Genomic DNA, 24,183 nt, shown 5'->3' with positions numbered 1-24,183 from the left:
GTTGTGCCTGCCCTATATCTATGTGCCCTATATCTATGTGCCTGCCCAAAATCTATGTGCCTGCCCAATATCTATATGTCCAATACCTATGTGCCTGCTCAATATCTATATGCCTAATATATATGTGCCTGCCCAATATCTATATGCCCACTATCTATATGTCTGCCCAATATCTATATGCCATATATATGTGCCTGACCAATATCTATATGCCTGTCCAATATCTATATGCCCTATATCTATGTGCCTGCCCAATATCTATGTTCCCTATTTGTTGGTGCCTGCCCAATATCTATATGCCCAATATCTATGTGCCTGCCCAATATCTATATGCCCAATATCTATGTGCCCTATATCTATGTGCCTGCCTTATATCTATGTGCCCAATATCTGCCACAATGGATGTTTCTGTCTGGAACTTGTTGTGGGAACAATCCTGTCGCTATGTAATTGCTCATTAGAGATCGTTTTGTTTCTCATTAAGGCGACATGAATAAGCGTCTAGCTGGAGCGGGCAGCTGTGGAAATGTTTCACAGGAGACACTTGGACACGATATGCCCCCACTCGCCAATTAGAAATACAATATAAGAAGGAGTGTGAGCTGGGAAGTGGGGCTCCCGCCTGTATGTGCCTGACTAGTCCCATCAGTGTGATCCTTATAGTGAGTGTCAGCCATTCTCCTGGCATCTCTGCCCCATCCTCACCCTCTCACAGCACAGAGCGCCTCAGGTCACTGGAGCAGCATTGGGACCCTGCAAACCCAAACTCTAACATCCCGTGCGGACAGAGTCAATGCTGGGCCCGTTCTATGTGTCATACAACGTGCATGTATGTAGCCAGCCATTAATACTATCTGGCCAGGATCTTTTGGTGTCACTTAATCATCTACCGTGAAAAAAACAATGTTGGTGGTTTCCTTTAAAACACTAATTAACTGGTAAAACAATGCAAACACCCTGGTACCAAAAGTGGGGTTAGTAAAGTATTTTCTCATACACTACATTTCATGGCATCCTTGTACTGCAACCAATGATATGATGGGGATGTGTGTAAAACCCCCATGCGTTTGCCTATATATATATATATATATATATATATATGTATATGTGTGTGTGTGTATATATATAGATGTATGTGTGTATGTATATATATATATATATATATATATATATATGTGTATACATGTATGTGTATATATATATATAAATATAAATCTATGTATGTGTGTATATATATAAACATATGTATATATATACATCTGTGTGTGTATACATGTAAGTATGTATATATATATATATATATAAATATATATATATATATATAAAACTATGTGTGTATATGTGAGTGCATATATATGTATATATAAATATATGTATGTATGTGTGTATATAAATATATGTGTATATATATGTATATACATATGTGAGTATGTGTGTGTATATATATATATATATATATATATATATATATTAATCTATGTATGAATGTGTGTGTATATATAAATCTATGTATGTGTGTATATAAATCTATGTATGAATGTGTGTGTGTGTGTGTGTATATATATATATATATATATATATATATATATATATATATATATATATATATATAATGGAGTACTCCCAAAGTTTTAGCCACAGTTAAATGGGGTTTAGAAATAGCATAGCAGGACTCAGGCTCTCTTTAGCAGACACGTCTCCATCCCAGATGTAATATAGGACATATTTCTCTTAGAATATTTATGCTCCTCTCTCTCCTTAATGTGATTTCCTTGCTCGGAGATGCTGCTGTTTCATAAGAGCCCATTACCCAGAAAGCATAAGGCAGGGTGAGGTCTCAGAGGGGACAAATATGTTCCCAATATTAGCAACACCGTGAAACAGTGAATGAAATAATAGACACAGAAGGCTTTGACAGAACAAAAAAGAGACATCACTGTCCGGGAGAAAATTCTCCAGCGATTTAGTGGGTTTTAAGGATCACTGAGACACTTTTCTTACTTTCCCCCCTTCTAAGCCCTCTATAGGATTTAGCCATTTTCCCTCTCCAGCAGATGCGCCTGATCCCTGCGCCTGAGCTGAAAGGTGCCTGGATCCGTTTGCTGTCTTATTTTGCTGGTTTTCCGCCTGACTGAGTCAGACACATAGAAACTCAGGAATGATTCTAATTTCCCAGAGCTGCTTTTTCTCTCTCTCCCCTCTCATCCAAGAAACAAATCCCATGCACCGCGTCAGAGGGACTGGGTGCAGGATAATGGGACCCACATTCACTCTCTCTCCCTATGGATTAGGTCTGTAAGGGCCATTCAGCCACCTCTTTTAAGGCTTTCTAAATAGACCTTAAAGAAGATATCTTAATTGAGTGTCAGTTTTTTTATGAGATGTAATTGAATATCACTGGAGGTATTTGGAGGGGCGAGGTGTGAGCCATTGGATGAGCCGGCTCCTTTTACGCATTCCCAGGGCGCAGCCACCAGGAGCAGATTCCTTCCCCCTTGTCTTATTATATACACGGATAACATTTGTAACCTCGGTTAACGGCTCTCAATAGATCGTTTAAATCTCTTTCTGGGATGGAAATAGTATAAACACCGTGTGCTGCTTGATCTCTATTACTGTAGCCTCGTGCCTCGGATGTAGGATATACAGCGCTGTATCTATAGCATATTTTTATCCGCAGAGATTGGCGCAAACACAGACATAAGAAAGTAATTAAATATACAAATAATTCAAGGCAGATTTTATTTTACTTTTTAGCATAGAAGCTAAAGATAATAAAGTAGGGACAATTTGGAATGTAATAGGCACCTTATACCTAGGAGACATTACCTGTTCTCTGTAACCTTTTCCATCATTATGGAAGAATACATGGAGCGCTTAATTTGTTATTTTAAGTCTTCTTTCTTTCTTTAATTTTTATTTTTTTTGCTGGGCGATTATTAGAGTACGCAGGAGTTTGTCTGCCTATAAAAATAAATAGTATATTCTACTGTATAGAGTTTGATCAGGCAACCTGTTGGCTGCTTACTGTTGTCGAACTATGAGCCCCAGCATTCCCTACCAGCCTCTAGTTCTCTCATGAAACAACAAGATCCAGGATGACCTGCCAGCCACTGGCATGTCGAATGGAACTACAAGTCCCAGCAGCCTTGCTAGCCACTAGTACCTAAGATAGATAGATAACATGAGATAGGATAGATAGATAGATAGATAGATAGATAGATAGATAGATAGATAGAGATAGATAGATAGATAGATAGATAACATTAGATAGGATACATAGATAGATAGATAGATAGATAGATAGATAGATAGATAGATAGATAGATAGATCAATCGATCGATCGATAGATAGATAACATACGATAGATAGATAGATAGATAGATAGATAGATAGATAGATAGATAGATCAATCGATCGATAGATAACATGAGATAGATAGACAGACAACATGAGATAGATAGAGAGATAGTGATAGATAGATATATAGATAGACAACATGAGATAGATAGATAGATAGATAGATAGATAGATAGATAGATAGATAGATAGACAACATGAGATAGATAGAGTGATAGATAGATAGATAGATAGATAGATAGATAGATAGATAGATAGATAGAATTAGAAAGACAAAATGAGATAGATAGATAGATAGATAGATAGATAGATAGATAGATAGATAGATAGATAGATAGATTGGTAGACACAATTAGATACAATGTTAGATAGATAGTTAGATATAGATATAATGATAGATAGACCATTATATAGATTTATATAGTTAGAGAGATAAATAGAGAAAGACAAACATGAGATATATAGATAGACATAATAGATAGATAGATAGATAGATAGATAGATAGATAGATAGATAGATAGATAGATAGAATTAGAAAGACAAAATGAGATAGATAGATAGATAGATAGATAGATAGATAGATAGATAGATAGATTGGTAGACACAATTAGATACAATGTTAGATAGATAGTTAGATATAGATATAATGATAGATAGACCATTATATAGATTTATATAGTTAGAGAGATAAATAGAGAAAGACAAACATGAGATATATAGATAGACATAATAGATAGATAGATAGATAGATAGATAGATAGATAGATAGATAGATAGATTGGTAGACACAATTAGATACAATGTTAGATAGATAGTTAGATATAGATATAATGATAGATAGACCATTATATAGATTTATATAGTTAGAGAGATAAATAGAGAAAGACAAACATGAGATATATAGATAGACATAATAGATAGATAGATAGATAGATAGATAGATAGATAGATAGATAGATAGATAGATTGGTAGACACAATTAGATACAATGTTAGATAGATAGTTAGATATAGATATAATGATAGATAGACCATTATATAGATTTATATAGTTAGAGAGATAAATAGAGAAAGACAAACATGAGATATATAGATAGACATAATAGATAGATAGATAGATAGATAGATAGATAGATAGATAGATAGATAGATTGGTAGACACAATTAGATACAATGTTAGATAGATAGTTAGATATAGATATAATGATAGATAGACCATTATATAGATTTATATAGTTAGAGAGATAAATAGAGAAAGACAAACATGAGATATATAGATAGACATAATAGATAGATAGATAGATAGATAGATAAATAGATAGATTGGTAGACACAATTAGATACAATGTTAGATAGATAGTTAGATATAGATATAATGATAGATAGACCATTATATAGATTTATATAGTTAGAGAGATAAATAGAGAAAGACAAACATGAGATATATAGATAGACATAGATAGATAGATAGATAGATAGATAGATAGATAGATTGGTAGACACAATTAGATACAATGTTAGATAGATAGTTAGATATAGATATAATGATAGATAGACCATTATATAGATTTATATAGTTAGAGAGATAAATAGAGAAAGACAAACATGAGATATATAGATAGACATAATAGATAGATAGATAGATAGATAGATAGATAGATAGATAGATAGATAGATAGATAGATAGATAGATAGAATTAGAAAGACAAAATGAGATAGATAGATAGATAGATAGATAGATAGATAGATAGATAGATAGATAGATAGATAGATTGGTAGACACAATTAGATACAATGTTAGATAGATAGTTAGATATAGATATAATGATAGATAGACCATTATATAGATTTATATAGTTAGAGAGATAAATAGAGAAAGACAAACATGAGATATATAGATAGACATAATAGATAGATAGATAGATAGATAGATAGATAGATAGATAGATAGATAGATAGATAGATAGATAGATAGATAGATAGACATAATGAGATTGATCAAATTGGATATAGATAGATAAATAGATAGACAATATTGTAGATATATAGATACTGTAGATAAAGAGAGACAGTATCCCTCAATGTGTTGTTGGTTTTTTATATATATATATATATATATATATATATATATATATATATATATATATATATTCAAATGTAACTATAGAGGCTAGCCAGTAAATAGGAATACTAAGGAACTGAAAGACTGTTACTGATCTAATTAAGAGCCCCCATCCCATGTCTGTGAGGATTTTGAGGTCCTCTGTAGTGATACCTGTTCTGTATACAAGATAGGGTGGAGGAGGGGGGGGGGGGGCATTGGTGTTGGTTACAACAACATAAACTCCTGTCCACAAACACTCATAAACAAACACACTTGGGACACTAGTGCCAGAACACTTAAGAAGCCACACATCACATTTGATGAGTAAATAGAGGGACACTTGTGTGTTAATATGTGAGTTGAAGCTTATCTAATCTTAACTAAGTACTTTTCCGCCTTTTCTGCTGCTGTTTGCTGCTGAGTAAATAGCTACAGTGTATGGAGTTATCCCATTGACACGTTTAGGTGGTTTGTTCTTCTCTTCCCCTCTCCTCTCCTATAGAAAGTTAACAAAAATCCTATATAGCTTTGAGTAGGCCAGCCCAGGGGACAGTGATTAATGATGGCTGTGCCTAAAGGTTAACATACTTGCCTTGAACAGTCTGTTGACTGGACCCCTTGTGATACAATATAGATCACTGCGAGTTTTCAAGAGAATCCTTTTGTCCTGGGCCCTGATTGTGTCCTCAAAATTCTACCCACGGAAGTTTGCCAATCCCCCTGGCCCGAGTGTTTAATGGTTTCTCTTACTCTGCTGTCATTGTGCCCTACTGAAAAGCAGCTCCCATTCTATTCATGTGTTGGTGGCCACCTCAATAGGTCTACAAACCTCCATATGGTCCTCACTGTAGATGAATCTGACCATTTAAATGGAAGGGAATGTTTGGGGTTTTAAAACATTTCAAAGTGTTTGAAAAGAGCTCACCAGATTCTGTCACAATTCTCTTAACCCTTTGAAGGCACCACCATTGTGACAGGTTATCCCTCTGATGTTAATTCCCACAATATTTAATTACAGAAGGTACAAATTCTTTCAAGAAAGGGGATCTGCACTTTTTTTTTTTTTGGTTGATCTGAACAACAACAACAAATAAATCTATAATACCCAATACCTCCTTAATGTAGTTATATATTCCAATTAAAAAAAATAAATAAAAAAAAAAATAATAATAATAATAATAATAAATAAAATAAAAAAAACAATATAACAAAAATACAAAAAGTGATTTACTGAGTAAAAATGTTTTGTCTTAGAAGGGGATGTATGGGGTAAACCTGTCTCACATATCCCATTTGTATTCTAAGGACACATTAATTATAAATAACTACAGGTGTGATAATGAATTAATGTAAGTGGTACAATAAAGTCGCCTGCTCATTAGAATTATTGTAAAGTTACTATATATGTGTGTTTGTTTAGTTGCTAAAGTCACTACGTTATCTTTCAAAATTACATAGTTGTTTTTTATTTTTTTTTGTGTTTTTATTTTTCAGAGAAATTGCAGTTTTCCCCAGTACACCATATTACAAAGAATGGACAGTCCTTTTATCTAAATATAAAATTCCATTTTCTGCAATTATAGGCTGTTCTTGCTGATGATATAATTACAACTGTTCGCTGTAATAGGTGTCAGCGAATTGCACACTCATACAATGGTTGAATAAAATTGTAGAACAATGCGCGCCCTTCTAAATTCAGAACCGTTAAACATGAAATTGACTGTGTGGAATTCACTTTTTTTTTTTTTTTTAAACTATATAAATATTTCTTTTTAGAGATTACGAGCTTGGTTTGCCTTCTTAATAACATTGGCTGCAAACCTATCAACATTTAATTGATTGCAATTGCTGATTAAGGAGAAAAAGTTTAATACATTTGTTTAAATATTTGCAATTGTAATAGTATTTGTTTTACATCTCTAATACAAACTCTACTTAAACCGTCTCCAAATACAGATGTCATTGATAATTAATCTACGTGTCCAATTGATACACTGCAGATAGGTGGATGGGCGTGGTGATTGCATCATTTCCATAACCCCTCCCAGAATACTTGGCAGTTGAATGAATAATGAGGTGTTCGTACAAAAAAGTATTGTTTGTGGGGTTTTTTTAGCCTTTTTTTTTTTAATTTGTCGTAGCTTTATTTAAAATATTTTTTTTTTACAGAATAGCTTCCACTCATTTTGTGTGCATATTTCAGAAATAATCTTAACTTATTTTATCATAGATGGTTGTGCACAGCAAGAAGGGGGTGGCGAAAACACAAACTCCATCAGTTCTAATGGCGAAGACTCTGATGAGGCACAAATGAGACTTCAGCTCAAACGGAAACTACAAAGAAACAGGACGTCGTTTACACAGGAACAAATAGAGGCTCTAGAAAAAGGTATGCCCCTCATAAATGCATATAAGTGGATATATGTATGTGATATATGTGGCCGTTACATGCCGGGATTACACAAAACTATTCTCCATACAGATATCATACTGATAAACATCATCTCCATTCTTCAAATGATCAGTTATATAAACACTGTTTTCTGAAACAACACACGCCATCCATATTTCCATTTACACCAATCATTCCACTCTCAGCACAGAGAGAAAGACTAGGAGCCAGGGGCCACCAGAGCTCACTGCCTAATTGGATATGTTTAACATCATTCATAATAAAACCCGTGCATTCTACTTAACTAACCTGTTCATTTGTATGCTTGCAGAATTCGAACGAACCCATTATCCTGATGTGTTTGCCAGAGAAAGATTAGCTGCCAAAATAGATTTGCCAGAAGCTAGGATACAGGTAACTGTTACTATGTAATTAAAACAAAAAGATGTTTGACCTCAGTGTAAAATGCATTCCATTTATTTTCAAGCGCAACGGCCATGTAGATAGGAGATGCGGACCCTATAAACGCATAGTTTTACTTACAGGTCTCCCGCTGTGTGCGGGAAGGATGAAAGACCTCTAATAACCATTGCAGGATTATTCTCTACTCATTATCTGGAATCCTGGTGTATCAGCAAAGGGTCTGCAGGCACAATATATATATATATATATATATATATATACACATACACACATTAAGACAATGTTAGATGCCATTCACAACATGCAACAAAGGGAAGGAACATAATAGCAGCAAAGTTTAAATACCCGTTCAACTTCTTTTTCAAGCCATATATGAAATTTGTATATATAACATACCAATTGTCTGTCTGTTTGCCTGTCTATCTATCTATTATAAAAAATAAATGGATGTTCATGCTTTATCTTATAATCTCCGGTGCCAATATCACCACAGTTAAAAAGAAAATAAAAAAAATCAGACAGCTCTCCAGGATAATATTCACACAACTGCAGCACAGTAACAACATTTCGAGACAGATTAGATTTCTTTTTCAAAGCGATCTAATAGAGATCTAATAGGTCTGAGAGCATTGCTGCTGTTGGAATAAACTCCTGTAAGCTGTCTGATGTTTTCCTCTTCACCTATATACCACAACGTTCTTGCTAATGTAAAACCCTTTGATGTTTTTTGCATCAGTCCTTTGAAGGCCCTGGGTGATGACCCTTTCTGATCTCCTCTCTTCGCTAGGTATGGTTTTCCAATCGACGGGCAAAATGGAGAAGAGAAGAGAAACTGCGGAACCAGAGGAGACAAGCCAGTAATACACCGAGTCACATTCCTATTAGCAGTAGTTTTAGCACTAGTGTCTACCAACCCATTCCACAGCCCTCTACACCAGGTGAGACACACAGACTGGAGGCTGCGGCTCCATGGGGCCTAGTTATTAAAGAAGTTGTTAGTTCACTTAAATGTCCTCATAAAATTCCTTTTCACTTTCTTTTCCTATTTATTAAAGTGGGGAATATGACTTATTGCATCACATTAGGATTCCTGACGTCCCCCCCCAGCACACACACTTTTGAGTCTATTACCAGAACAGACTTCACCTTTAAAAAATAGTTTCTGGAATTATGGCCCAGATTTATCAACGAGTGATGTTCTTGTTGTCACTCGTTACTAATCTTAAATGGTGCTTCAACCAATCAGCTCCTGTCATTTTTCAAACACAGGACAGTTAGGAGCTGATTGGTGGAACACCATTAAAGATTAGCAATGAGCGATAACAAGAATATCACTCGTTGATAAATCTGTGCCTATATATCCAGGTTATTTCGAACAAACATAACTTGTAAAGAAAGGTTTAAAACAAGCGATGCCCCAGTTTTACCATTTATTACCTTGGCATTTTAGTGCAAAGGTTACCATCAGGTTTTCACATGTTTAAAAATGTCCTTTTTTTTTAATGCTGATTCAACAAATAAGTGCAGTAGCCCTGTTGGTGCACTTAAATTATGATCAGTAGGTGCTAAGGTGCACATGGTTATAGCTGTAAGTAGAATAATTCCTGTCTCTTGTCTACAGTGTCATCATTCACAACGGGATCTATGCTGGGGAGAACAGACTCAGCTCTTACAAACACATACAGTGCACTGCCACCTATGCCTAGCTTCACCATGGCGAATAACCTGCCTATGCAAGTGAGTATTAATGACGTGCTTCACTTTTGTTTCAATATTGGGTCACATAAATGCTAATAATACAATAAGCCAGGACTATAATAATAGTAGTCACAAACACTACATAAAAACGACAGTTATATGTATCATTTAGTAGTGTAAGAGAGTGCTACTAGTGCATTGTCACTACTACTAATATTTATATCATTTGTTTATACAATGAACACTAGTGCAATGTTTTTGGTATACTGGTTATTATTTGGTGAATGCATGTTGCTTGTTTATCTAACACAGCCACATCAATATGGTATTAGGACACAAAGAGAACGGGCATCTCTAGGCCATTATCAACAATAAGCTAAGGAACTTTATAATATCCCGTTTCATATACTTAGTTAACTTCCTTTGATGAAACCATCATGTTCACCTTCTAGTACTTTAAATAACAACTACAATAAAATAATTAAAAAATTCAGGATATTCAGGAGGATTGTCCTATAATGTTACAATAATGTCCCCATGGGCATAACTAACATAGGTGCAAGAGGTGCAGCCGCTATGGGGTCCAGAACTGAGGGGGGCCCATCTTCCTTGTCAAAGTTACATGTGTTATATACATTTTTCACCATTGGATGGTACATAGGGGCCCTTAAAAACTTGCTCTGGGGCCTTTAAATACCTAGTTACGCCCTGAACATACCCATTAAGTTTGTTAATATAATATTATTATTATTATTATTATTATTAATAATAATAATAATAATACTATCATTTATAAACCTATTACATTGTGTTTTAAGGTAAAGATTTGTACCATTCTGGGCAGAGGAGCAAGTGTATATTTTATGAGAACATCTATGATAACATTGAACTTTATATAAGGGGAGATGCATCAAATCTTGGAGAGAGATAAAGTGGAGAGAGCTAAAGTACCAACCAATCAGCTCCTACCTGTCATTTTGCAGGCTGTGTTTGAAAAATGACAGATGATGATTTTGTTGGTACTTTATCTCTCTCCAAGGTTTGATACTCCCCCATAGTGCCTTATTACCCCTTATGTAGTTTCATTTGCACCTATTTTCTATTGTTTTATTTCCCTATTGTTCTGAACATTTCCTCGCCCTCTGACATAATTATGCAGATGCCATTAGATAGAAACCAGAGATTATACAATATTGTATCAATTTCCTTCATTATTATCTGCATTTTTCAAGGTCTCCTGAACCTACCATTATTTTTTTTCACAGGCACTATGTACCCGCCTGTACCCTCGTAATAACAATACTGTCTGTAGTCAAAAGAGGCATTATCTACTATCTGACCTGTAAAATAGGACATAAATATTTGTGAATTTAATTAGCCCTAAAACTTAAGTTTTTTCTATAGATCTGTCACCTCTGATTTTTAGTCATTTAATGTGACATCATTCTGTATGATGTGGGTGTATAATAATAAGTAAACCACATTCATTCACAGAAAACATACTATGTCACGATGTATCAATAGACAGACATTGTCAGCAAATGACACCATTGAGTCATTACAGTTTGTTCGTCTTTGTGGAAGTATGAATAAAGATAACCTGAGTCATTGCTGTTCTGCTTACTTCCCCCATTGAGGTGCTTTTACAAATGGAGCAGCCACATGCATGGTGACTTACAGTGATCTATTAGCTCTTTGCAGGGCCAGATTAACAATGGGAAGGATAGGACTACAGCTCCAGACCTCCATAATAAACATAGGCCCATCATCATGACAGCCATAAATCATAAGTATTAAAATTGTATTTGTATTTTCCTCACAAAATGATGCAATTTTACTACTTTCCCATATTTAGGGAGACATTGGAAGTGATAGTGTAGTGCAAGGGTTCTCAAACTTGGTCCTCAGGACCCCACACAGTTCACGTTTTCCAGGTCACCCAGCAGGCGTACAAGTGTAGTCATTACTCACTGACACCTTTTAAAAGAGCCACAGGTGGACCTAATTATATCACTTGTGATTCTGTGAGGAGACCTGGAAAACATGACCTGTTTGGGGTCCTGAGGACCGAGATTGAGAACCTATGGTGTAGGGGTTCTACATGCTCACATGGCTATGGCCACACCCACACAACATTGGCCACACCCACATATCACTGGTCACACCCACAGAGCACTGGTCATAGCTTCTCCACTTCTCACAATAGGCCCTAGATCATGGATTAACTGACTGTGTGTATGTTTTAGCCACATGTTACAGCTAAATTAGGGAGAACCAATTGTTCAGAAGAATTGATCTATGGGGATCTCATATTACCGGTCTGCCGGTGATCACATGCACAGGACATGAGCAAACAGCATGTACGGCTCCAACAGGATTGTGACAGTTTAGTACAATTCATTTACGGACTCCTACACATGGGCATGACCAAACTAGTGGTCAAAAATAACATACTTACCTATAGTTTTCTAATAGACAATCCACTACGCACTCATATAATATGTAATGTAGACTTACTCTTTCACTTCTTCTCTCGTACAAGAAGACATGACTGTAGCCTCCAAACTTTCAAATTTTCCCTGAAAACTCACCTCTTCAAACAAGCTTTCTATATTCACAAAACACTTTCTCACTGTCCTTAGCCTATTCCTACCCCACTATTCTATTCTGCCCAATTATCAACTCTACACAGTTCACACAAAACTTTCATTAGTTCTCTCTCTATACTCCAATAACTTACTGATCCCCAAACTTAACTTGCTGCGTGATTGAATATACAGTCCCATTTAGCACCCAGTTCAATCTGGGTGGACCAATGGGTCTGAGACACTTAACTTCATGCATTAAACTCCTGTTATCCTATAGACTGTAAACTATCGAGCAGTGCCCTCTTACCGCTATGCTCATTTTGTTAAATATTCAGTCTTGTTTTATTACTGTGTTTGCAGGAAACGATCCAGTTCTTGGGAATATGCTGGCACTGTACAAAATAAATGTTAATGACAATAGTAAATATGGTAATACTAATTATATTTAGTATTTTCAGATACTAATAGGAATAAGTGACTTCACTGCAAATCTTTTGTGATACTGAAACGTAAAATAACCTTATTTATGAAAAGTTACATATTTCACGCTGCCATTTGTGCCATTACAATTAGCAGGAGCTGTTTTATTAACAATTTGCATAATTTATTAAATAAATATATCAGATGTTACTAGATATGTCTCCCTTTCATTGACTAAGCTTGATACTCTCCAGATATATATAATAGAACACCTATGCATCAAAAGAACAATTGCATATACCTAGGTATTGCTATTTTAATCATCACAAACAGCAAGAGTCATCTCATATTTACGTAGTAAACGAAAATTCAAATTCAGGTGGGAGCTGGCTTATCTTTAAACCTTCTGTTAATTGAAATATCCCCGAAATCTCATCATTAGCTAGTCACCCTTGGATAGCCAGCATCATATTTAAGCTGTTTACATTTTTATACCGTTTTTTTTTTGTTGTTGATGTTTTTTTTGTTTTTTTGTGTTAAATAATGTGGGCTGTGTATCTGCAAGCCACTACTTTGACCGTCCTGGCAAAAAATAAAATATCTTTTTTTCATTTATCTTTCTGCTGTGTTGCGTAGCTTCATCACATTAATATTAAATAGGGCATACAAGTCCCACCCAGTTGGGGCATCTAGAATTCCCTACATTTTCCTGCTCTAAAGATTTGCTGCATGAGACAAGAGACTGAGGTTGCTTCACTGTAGGTCCGCCCTCGTCCTCTCCCCTGCCGAACAACCCTCCAGCTGTCCATGGACTACATTACCCATAATTCCACAACTATGCTGGAGGTCTCGCTTACTTGCAGATGGTGTCTTAATGTTACGTGTTGTTCATCCACATAACCAATAGCCTATGTAGACCAGTGGCGCAGTCACATGACACACAGACACACTGTTACTTTTCTCCACTGGGCATATGTTGGATACAGGAGGTGCAGTGATTGTGTTTATACATCACAAATGGCACTGAGCAGTAATATTGCTTTTCTTTCTTCTTCCAGCCCCCTGTACCCAGCCAGACCTCCTCCTACTCATGCATGCTGCCCACAAGTCCATCTGTCAATGGGCGGAGCTATGATACATACACACCTCCCCACATGCAGACACACATGAACAGCCAGCCAATGGGCACCTCTGGTACAGCCTCTACAGGTAGGCATTCCATTATTTTCCACCCTCTCTGCCACCCTTCATACACAGCTACTGCTGAATGGGATAGCCACACATTGATGCCCAGTGCACCCTCTGCACATGCAAGATAAACTATAATAATAAAACACAGCAAAAAAAAAAAAAATCACATATTGCAAACAATGCATGCTCATAAAACAAGCCCTGCATCATAATATGCATAAAATAAGACCTTCATATGAATCTCCTAAAACCACAGAATGCATGAGTTGTGTATTGTGAATTTTTTACAAAAAATAAAAATAAAAAATAGCACAAAACAATAACGTATATTCATATTTCTTTTTTATTCCTTTTAGGTCTCATTTCCCCTGGAGTGTCAGTCCCAGTACAAGTACCCGGCAGTGAATCTGACATGTCTCAGTACTGGCCAAGACTACAGTAAAAATCGTGTTAATTTAACCAATGACTTTATGGAGAACAGTTGGATGTTCAGCAGTATTTTATAAAAAAAATAAATAAAGCTTAAAACAATTTGAACTTTCCTGGAAAAAAAAATTACAATTTGAAAGACTTCTCTGCACAACAACTGTGCACCGATGACATTGGAAAAGACTGCACAACGGACTTTTGCACATTGAAAGCATTATATCATTTGGATCAAATCTTCATTTTGATATCCAAACTTTTATCCATTTGATGTACTATTTGTAAACTGACTTTGTTATGTAATGATGAACAGAACAACACAGGCTGGGTGGATGGATCTGCTCTCTGTTAGTCATGATTTTTTTTTTTTTTTTAATGGAAGCCATGATCAAGCCACGAATTTAAAGTTTTATCAAGTATAATGGACCCCTCGATTGTGTCCATGGACATCCCTCATTTTTATCAACTTCCCTCGGGCTCGTTGCCGGAATATAAAAAATACCTTAACCCATCCCATTCCTCCCCATTGGTAACCCCCAAAGGTTGACGTTTATTTTCCAAAAACAAAATATTGAAAAAGAAAAACTGAAGAGAGACGTTTGGTAGATGAAAGGTAGATTATGTCTTCGATATAATCCAGTTTGTTTTATGTCAAAATGTACATTTTTGTCTTCCCTAGAAATCTCCCAGAACGATTTCTATAATAAAGTTAATTTCATTTATATTTGACAAGGAAACTGTATAGATGTTTTATACACATTTTCATGCATCATAAGTTTTTTTTTCTTGGTCAGCAGGTTGTTTAATTGTTCCTAGATAGATTGTATAAAATGTTCACAGTCCAATCATTCTTGTGCATATAGATCATTCCTTATACCGATTAAAAGTGCTTGCAAGAGTTTTCAACTTAAGTGTTTTCAAGTTGTTCACAACTACATATCGGAATTAACCATTGTTGATTGTAAAAATCATACCAAAGCCTTTGTATTTCCTTTGTTATATTATTTCATTTAAACCTTTAGCGTGGTGTTGACATTTTTTTTTTGTTACCAGTCTTGGACGTTGAGTCCATTTTTTGTTTTCATTGTAATTTATTTTTAAATAAATTAGGGCAACTGAAAGATTGTGCCGTACAGATGTCCAACTACAAGCTATCATATTGCTTTTCTGTTTCTACAGATACCATTGAACAGGCAACATACACACTTTACAAGTCTTATTTAATAACATGGTACAATTAGATTTTATCTTTCATAATTTAATTGTATCCACACATGCAACACTTTAGTTAGCTTTAATCTAAAACCTCTTGTAGACATAAAGAAAAACAGATCAAAATAGCATATGCTTGAAACAATAGATACTGGAATGTTCACATTACAAAATCTGAAATAAAAAAATAGCATTTTAAATAATTAACGCAATTATTATATAGGTTGTTATAATTCTAGAACATTTATGACATAAAAAAACCCATGTTATTAAATAAGTCTTACCGTGTTTAGACAGTCAGGCAAACTGTGAGAATGCGTGAGACTGGTAGGCTGGTTGAATGTATCTGGTCCATGGGGGGGTATTCTAGTGAAGTGGAGGAATTAAAAAATTTTTTATTAGTTGTACTTTGTGATTGATATTCTAGAACATTATATTGCCACTGTTTTTGCCACTTCCCTCTATTCTTATGTTGCTCAGTAAGTGGCCTGGGTTTAGGCAATGACACAAAAAACCATCACTTTTACATAATGTAGCCATTTTTTAATCTACTTTTTGTTGTATAAAATTGAATCAGCACTCCACATTACATAAAATAAAAAACTGCAAAAAGCCTATTTTCCTAAGAAGGATAATTTTTAATGAATAAACATACAGGATATATTGTCATCCTACATGTTTTTTTGATATATAATTTAGTGTAAGACTCTAAAACATAAAAAAATAAAATTCAGATTCATCCACTTTTGTGGAATACCCCATGTGACACTGCGAGCGGTCTGCCGATGGAGGCAGACATTAAATTATGCAGTGTCTCCAGGGGAGGGGGGGTTGGGGTTGGCACATGCCATCAGCACGTGTAGCAAAAAGGCAATTTATTTATGTTATTTCTCACAGCAACCGATCAGATTGTAGCTATCATTTTCTAGAATGTAGAAGATAGATAATAGCTAGAATATGATTGGGTGCTACGGGAAACACCTCCACTGTTCCTGTTTAGAATGTTTGATCAAAGTTTTTTTTTTTTTTAATGATCTATAATATAAATGATGACTAGTTACTTCAATATAGTTTATGCCTTTTGCTGTATTCAGAACATTACTGTAGCCTATTAGGCCTGCTGTCTACCTTACCCTAATAGTATTTCCTCTAGACAAAATATATAATGATATGCAGGTCCCTTAGGTTAATTTGCACAGGTGCATCTAATTTTATGGATAAGCATAAACTTGGCCTCCAAAGATCGAGAAGTGGGTGTAGACCCTGAAACGTACTTGATGGACAAATGGCTTCAAAACAAAAAAAATAGCACAGACACATTTTATGTTGTTAGTAAATGACTCACTGATTTAAGGCGATGCTGTGCTGTTTACAGAGGAAGCACTGAATAAACAAAGTCTTAAATGTATTCACATACTGTAAGTACCAGAAACACAGACCGTAGAAGGCAAGCAATACAGTAAAAAATAAAATAATAATAACATAGTAGAAAAGTAACTTATCTCCACATGAATCTAAATTTGCATCATTGAAACATCAAGCACACGTTTATCCAGATGTTTGCATGTTATAGTGTACCTGGCGCTTATACGGAGCAGAGGCAGCCATTTTTTGGCCAAACCAATATTCATCCCATCAATTTATCCCATGTCCCAGTTTCCACAAACTGTTTTTTTTTTTTGTTTAAATCGAACTTTACATTTTTAACTCATATTGCTCATTTTTCCCAGAATTCAGATTTCTGGTGCACTGAAATCAACAGGATAAGGATTAGATGGCCTTATTGCCTCAGTGATCTACGGATCACATGGGATGTCTATCATTGCAAGTGATGCCTATGTCCAGGGCCAGCTCCAGGGTTAGCAGCGCCCTGTGCGGGACCGGGATCTGTTGCCCCTTAGCTGCGAAGCTGCATGTGATATGAAAATTGGGGTGTGACCTAATTATCATAGACCATGCCCCTAAATGATGTTATTTGGGGGCGTGCCCGTATGGCACGCCTCCCGTTAACGTCAGGCTGGGGGGGGCAAGCCCAGCACTATGTCAGTAGCTAGGCTGCCTCTTCCTGCAGTGAATGGATGCTGCGTGCATGCGCGCGGTATCCATTGCTCTTCCCCCGGGGCTGGCACGGCTGCAGCAGTGGAGGTGCCCAAACACCCGACCACCCGCTGGACACTCTGCCTCGTGGATGGAACAGTGAGGGCAGTGCCCGAAAAACGGGACTGTCCCGCTGACATCGGGAATGGTTGGGAGGGGTGTGCCCTCTATGGGGTGGCGCTCCTGTTAAACCGCATTGGTCCAACATGCCTCGAGCCGGCCTTGCCTAGGTCCGTTGATAGGTTGCTTTCCTATGAAAATTGGTTCCTCAAAATATGTCTCCACTGTGATTAAGTGAAGCCTCCACTTTAAAAACCAAAAAGGAACCTTGTCTTTCCTCTCCACAGAGTGTCAAGGGCCATTATGACATATAGGGATAGTGGTCTCCATGAGACTGTGGGGGAGATGTATCAAATCTTCTAAAGATGACAGCAACCAATCACCTCCTAGCTATCATTTATTACGTGCATTCTATAAAAAGATAGCTAGACTCTAATCAGTTTCTATATGCATTTTCTCCACGCCCTCTTTAGAAGATATGACACATCTCCTCCTGCTTCCCTTTCGTGTTCTAAGAGAATACCTGGCTTACCTGTGTGTGAGCCAGGTGATATTGTAGAAGCAGGAGTCAGCTGCTGAGACGTCTTGGGACATGGCAGAAAGTAAATTCTGCAGCAATAAGAGGGTTAATGGAAGGCTACAGCAGCTATACAGACAGCATCATGTTCAAGGAGCACAACCGAACTAAAACTAACAAGAGAATATTTTTTCATTAAAAAAAAATTACAGTGTGCAATTATACAGTTAAAGGGATTTCCACTTTAGGTCGTTGGTATCTTGACGTGAATATACCTCCTGCAATTCCTAATAAAGACACAGAACCCTGGACCTTGTAGTGAGAACATCATCTAGGCAAAATGTATTGGAAGTTGTCCTAGGATATGAAACACCTTTACATAATGACTAAACAGAGAAATTCATTTAGTCAAAGTTGAATGAGGGCGTACAGTAAATCAATATAATCCGAAGGGGGAAACCCTATTTAATATTCTGTATTATAAAAATAAAATCTACACTTTATGCTAATTTTGCTGTTAACCAATTACATATTAAGCTTCAAGTGGCAGGACCTCATCTGGTTGTATGAGCAGTAACATGCACTCATGACATTACACTACGTAGTAGTATCCTTTATACACGTTACGCTACACAGTAGTAATGCCCCTTACACAGTATGACCATGTGTTTTCTACACTGATTAATAAATTAGATGAAAATTGCTTTTATTTATAAATGGGGATTAAAGGTCAAACCAAATGTCTCATCTGCTTTGCTGCATATAAAGGGTCTATGTAGAAATTGCAGAACAGTTTTGTTACCCCCAAAGTGCGCATTTTAGTACTGCACATGCGCTCGGAAAATTCATATGGAGGTTCGGATGCATCTTACATTGTATGGGAGTTCAAGCTACAGTTCCGCAAGGGTCAGATGTTCATTATTCATATTTGGTTTTATTACTTATTATGGATTATAAACCAAAAATATGATCCTCATGAATTTATCTGAATTATAAATTGGTAAATGAGGAATTGAGCGAGTCTTTATTTAATAAAGGATTTTTTCCATTGTGATATTGATTTTCTTTCATTCTTTTTCTATGTGGTACTACAAGTCTCAGCCACTCTTGCGGGCACTGGCAGCTGTGGGTATGTTGGTCTTTACAGTTCTTCGTGCGCTGTTGTACCCAAGCATTTTGCGGCTGCCAGTGATTGCTTGGACCTATAGTGCCATATACAAAAAAGATGGTTTCTACCATATTGCTATTTATTACCCCAAGACCCATTGGCATGGCCATAACTAGGGATGTGCAAAAGGTGCTGTCGCCCAAAGGAGGGTCCGGGCAGTGCTGTACTTCCCGGTGCTGGTGGCCATGCTCCCGTCAGTGCGATGTCATGACTTCATGTGTTCAGGGGTAGAGCCGGCACAGGGCACAGTGCCACACCTGCTCCGACACTACCCATTGGACATGTTGTAAACCCCCTAGGGGATTCAAAACCTATATCACATTTTGGTAGGTAAAAACCAATGCTGCTCGTGTTTCTCTGTAATTGCTACAGCCAGACTGGACTACTGGTGCTTAGATCACTTAATGACTACATTTTTTCTTTTATTGGCATTATATAATACAGAGATGGCAATAAAAACAAAGTTGCATTCGTATAGCAGAATAACAGAATGTAATCGCTATAATATAGGTGAGAGTAGCAGCAATATAGTATAATGTACATATACAATGATAGTAACTGCTGAAATAAGCAATACAGATGTACAACCAATAACATTATAAACTCAAAAATAAATTTCAAATAGCAAAAAAATTTGTTTTATTAAACAAGTAAAGAAAGGGCATAAGAGGAAAGAGAAAAAGAAAAAAAAGAATAGAGAAATATAAAAGAGAAAGAAAAATAGAAGAGGTCAGGGATAGGCACTATCGTAAATAGTCACATTTACATACAGTAAATAACTGTGAGCCATAACTCAAGTAACATTGTGCAGTAATGACCATGAAGTAGTCTCAAAATCTTCAGAATTTGTTCCAAGGTTGCTAGAGGAAGATATTTCCAATACAACTCCAATTTTTTATGAAAACGAGCAACCCCCTTTTCTATATCAATAAGGGCTCTGCGTCTTTCAAAATATAATATAAAGAGTATTCAGATTTCACCATGGTGATAGATGGTGGATTCGGAGATAGACATTTTTTCGTAGAATAGCCTTCATAGCTATTGTAGTCAGTATCGAAAGGACTGGAAAGTATGTTTTAGGCAGAGATGTTTTTAGCCAAGTCGTAAAATCTATCAGTAATAATGGCGCCCATGAGAAAGGTAAAGTTACACCCGTCATATCTATTACGAGATTATGAAGTTTGTGGCAGAACTTTTTTATTTTGGAGCACTGCCATATGTTATGTTTGAATGTGGCAGAGGAAAAGTGACATTTTGGGCAACTACCTGGTACTTCCAGTGAAATCGCACGCCTTTGAGCCTACAATATGTAAGCCCTGTTTAGAAATGTAATATGAACTTCCTGTAGTTTAGCAGAGCTAAGTGAACTCATGGTGCGTGACATTGTGGAGTTCAGGATTTCAGAAGAATCAAAATCAGGGAAATCGATCGGCCAGACCTTCCACATGCCAGCCCACAAATCAGCAACATTAGAAGGTAATAAGTCAGCACAGAGATAGCGCAATTTGAATTTAATTGAAGAACACAGTGTAAGTAAGGAGCGAAATGCACAATCTGTCATTGGTAGGCATTTGGTGTTTGTAAATATATAAAAAATTGTGATTGTGGTATATTATATTTATTTCAAAGTTCTTGAAAAGAATAAAGTTGTCCACCCAGATCGAATATGTCTCTAATCATTGCTATACCTTTTTGTCTCCAAGTATTGTAATGTGAAATAGTTAAGGATGGCGAGAAAGCAGGATTGCCCCCGTAATGAAATATAATTGGTAAACTGGGGATCAGAGGTCAATTTTTTATGAATGGCTATCCCAGCCTTATAAGTGTCTCTAAATAGTATATTATGTAGAATATTGAGAGGTATTTTATGAAGGATAGCCACCAGAGAATAAGGGTGAGATAAGGCATTTTCTTTTTGTGTATTAGTAAAGTGTGGGAATCCCAAACACCAATCATAGCAATCAGAAATGCGGCTGAATGACAAAATGTTTTAGACCTGGTAACCCAATCCTCTCTTAGACTTCGGCATGATCAATCGAGCTCTAGCAATTCTAGGCTTTTTATTAATCCAAATAAAAGATTGAAACAGTCTTGTGCACAATTTAGTATCATCAGGGGAAAGGAATATAGGGAGCATCTGAAGAGGGTAAGCTAATTTGGGAAACAACACACTTTTAATTAATGCTACACGACCTAAAAGATATAAGGGCAATGACATCCATTGTTTAATTAAGTTAGCAATTTTAGTAATAACTTTGGAAAATTTCCTGATTAAATTCCTTCCCTGGAAGGAGTAACATAAATACCTAAAGGCATGATATTAGTCTCAGCAATATGGAAAGACGAAGATAGTAAAGGATATTGGGGCAACAGGTCAGGACATGTTAGAGGAGGAATTTCTGATTTCTGAAGGTTAATTATGTACCCTGCAGACAAGCTGAAGTGCTGGATCTCCTCCAAAATAGCTGGTATCGAGGTCGTGGGGCGAGAGATAAACAAGAGCATATCATCAGCGAATAAAGATGATTTCAGCTGAACATCTCCAATATACATATACAAGGGATTGTTTCTTAGAGAGATCACCAAAGGTTCCAATATTAAGGCAAAAGCATAGGAGAAAACGGGCATCCCTGACGTGTCCCTTTGGATTGTGATTGGTGAGGACATAAATTTATTAGCTATCACCCTGGATGAAGCAGAGGAGTTTAGCGTTCAAGTTAAATGTATAATTTGTGGTGGGAAGCCAAATCTCTGGAGTACCTCATAAAGATGATCCCAAACTACCAAGTCAAATGTCTTTTCGGCATCTAATATAATAAGAGGTTGAGACCATCTTCATGAAAATCATCCAGTTGTTAAGAAACTGAACTACATCCCCAAATAAAACCTGTCTGGTCCCCATGCACTAAATAGGGCACTTGTTTAGTCTGTTTGCATTAATATTGGTAAATATCTTATAGTCCACCTTTAATAGTGAAATGGGACGAAAAGAAGATGGCAAGTTTGGGTCTCTGCCAGGTCTCGGTAGAACTATAATAAAAGCTTAATTAAAGTGAGATGGAAGGGAATGGGTAGTAAGAATATAAATAAATAAATTGGTTATAAAGGTGCAACAACCGATGACTGAAGGAGCTTATAAAACTCCCAAGAAAAGCCATCAGGGCCATGAGATTTACCGTTTGGGTGGTTTTGAATGGCATAAGAGACCTCTTTCTCAGTGATCGACTGACACATCACTTCAACCTGATCTGTTGGAAGTTGCGGTAAGTTAAATGATTGCCAGTATGAAGCCTTGGCATCAGAATCAATTGGGCCTTGAGAATATAATGTTGAGTAAAAATTATGGAAAGTCTCCACAATTGTTTGACCAGTATGCTGAGGAGATCCTGCATCGTCAGTGAGGGATAAAATAGCAGAGTTAGCTCGTGATCCTCGCAAAAGATTAGAGAGGAGTTTGTCTGTTTTGTCCCCATACATATGGAAGGTGTATTTATTATGATTAAATTGGTGATCACCAACCTGCTGCACCAAGCAATCAAAGGTATGTCTGGCCTCTTCAAACCTAGCTCTATTAGAAGGTGAGGGGGAACCGCGAAGAGTTTGATAAGCTAAAGTAAGGGTAGCTTGGGCTTCTTGCAACTTTTGAGAGTGTTAGGAGGGGTATTCTAGATGTTGAGTGTTAGACAAGGCATACGAATTCCATGAGGATTGTAAGGTGTCTTTAAATTTAAGCGTAGCCACCAAATACGAAAGATACTGCCAGTGATGCGCGGTTTCTATGGCAACAGATGGAGGTATTTCTATCCAAATGAGGGCATGGTCAGTAAGGCCTAGGGGTTCAATATAGGAGGACAAGGCAGCATTAACCAATCGGGAAGAGAGTAACATATAATCAATTCTAGAATACATCTTATGCGGTGCTGAATAAAAATATAAATATAAAATATACAATACTCCTTGTCTAATGGGTGATGGAGTCGCCAAAGATCTGTAAGTTGTAGTTGCTCTGATATAAAAGACATACCAATTTTGCGTTGTGTACCTACATAGTGGGAAGAGGATTGGTGATCCATAAAAGAAGGGGCTACTATATTGAAATCACCCCCAAGCACCAAATTTACATCTAAAATCAGACATAATAGGTTGATTAGTGACCTAAAAAACAAGTGGTCATATACCGTTGGAGCATAGATATTGCACAGAGTATGAAGGGTACCAGACAACAAAATTTGTACAAAAATGAATCGACCATGTGGGTCAGATATCTGTTATTCTATGGTAAACGGGAGGCCCTTACCAGGGGCAGAACTATGGGAGACAATGGAGGCGCCTGCCGCCGGGCTACAACTCTGAAGGGGCACCTCCTCCATTGACCACAATATATTCACCCCACCTAGGGCTGTAACTATGTATCCAGAGTGTACTGTCAAGGCCGCCAAATACATGGCACCCCATCCCAGCACCTGAGATGCCACCATACACTAGTGGAGAGCTCCATGTCAAACCATCAGCTGCTGCCTTCGTCT

General features: G+C 36.6%; 1 protein-coding gene across 5 annotated transcripts in view; it reads left to right on the top strand.

Moving 5' to 3' along the window:
• The window catches only part of PAX6 (paired box 6), a 35,362-nt gene extending 20,037 nt beyond the window's left edge, over positions 1-15,325 (top strand). For 3 of the 5 annotated variants that reach the window (XM_088470428.1, XM_088470429.1, XM_088470430.1), the window contains 6 exons: positions 7,696-7,854; positions 8,189-8,271; positions 9,068-9,218; positions 9,902-10,017; positions 14,045-14,195; positions 14,534-15,325. In XM_088470428.1, coding sequence (XP_088326554.1) covers positions 7,696-7,854; positions 8,189-8,271; positions 9,068-9,218; positions 9,902-10,017; positions 14,045-14,195; positions 14,534-14,619 — 746 coding nt within the window. In that variant the 3' untranslated portion in view covers positions 14,620-15,325. The remainder of the gene's footprint in view (positions 1-7,695; positions 7,855-8,188; positions 8,272-9,067; positions 9,219-9,901; positions 10,018-14,044; positions 14,196-14,533) is intronic. The other 2 variants (XM_088470432.1, XM_088470431.1) reach the window with 1 other exon arrangement.
• Positions 15,326-24,183: the final 8,858 nt, after the last annotated feature.

This window comes from Taudactylus pleione, unplaced genomic scaffold (assembly GCF_031769625.1).
Source record: "Taudactylus pleione unplaced genomic scaffold, aTauple2 ptg000100l, whole genome shotgun sequence".
NCBI classification, from domain to species: domain Eukaryota; kingdom Metazoa; phylum Chordata; class Amphibia; order Anura; family Myobatrachidae; genus Taudactylus; species Taudactylus pleione.
Note: the sequence above shows the minus strand (reverse complement) of the source record. Positions and strands in the feature narration are given on the sequence as shown.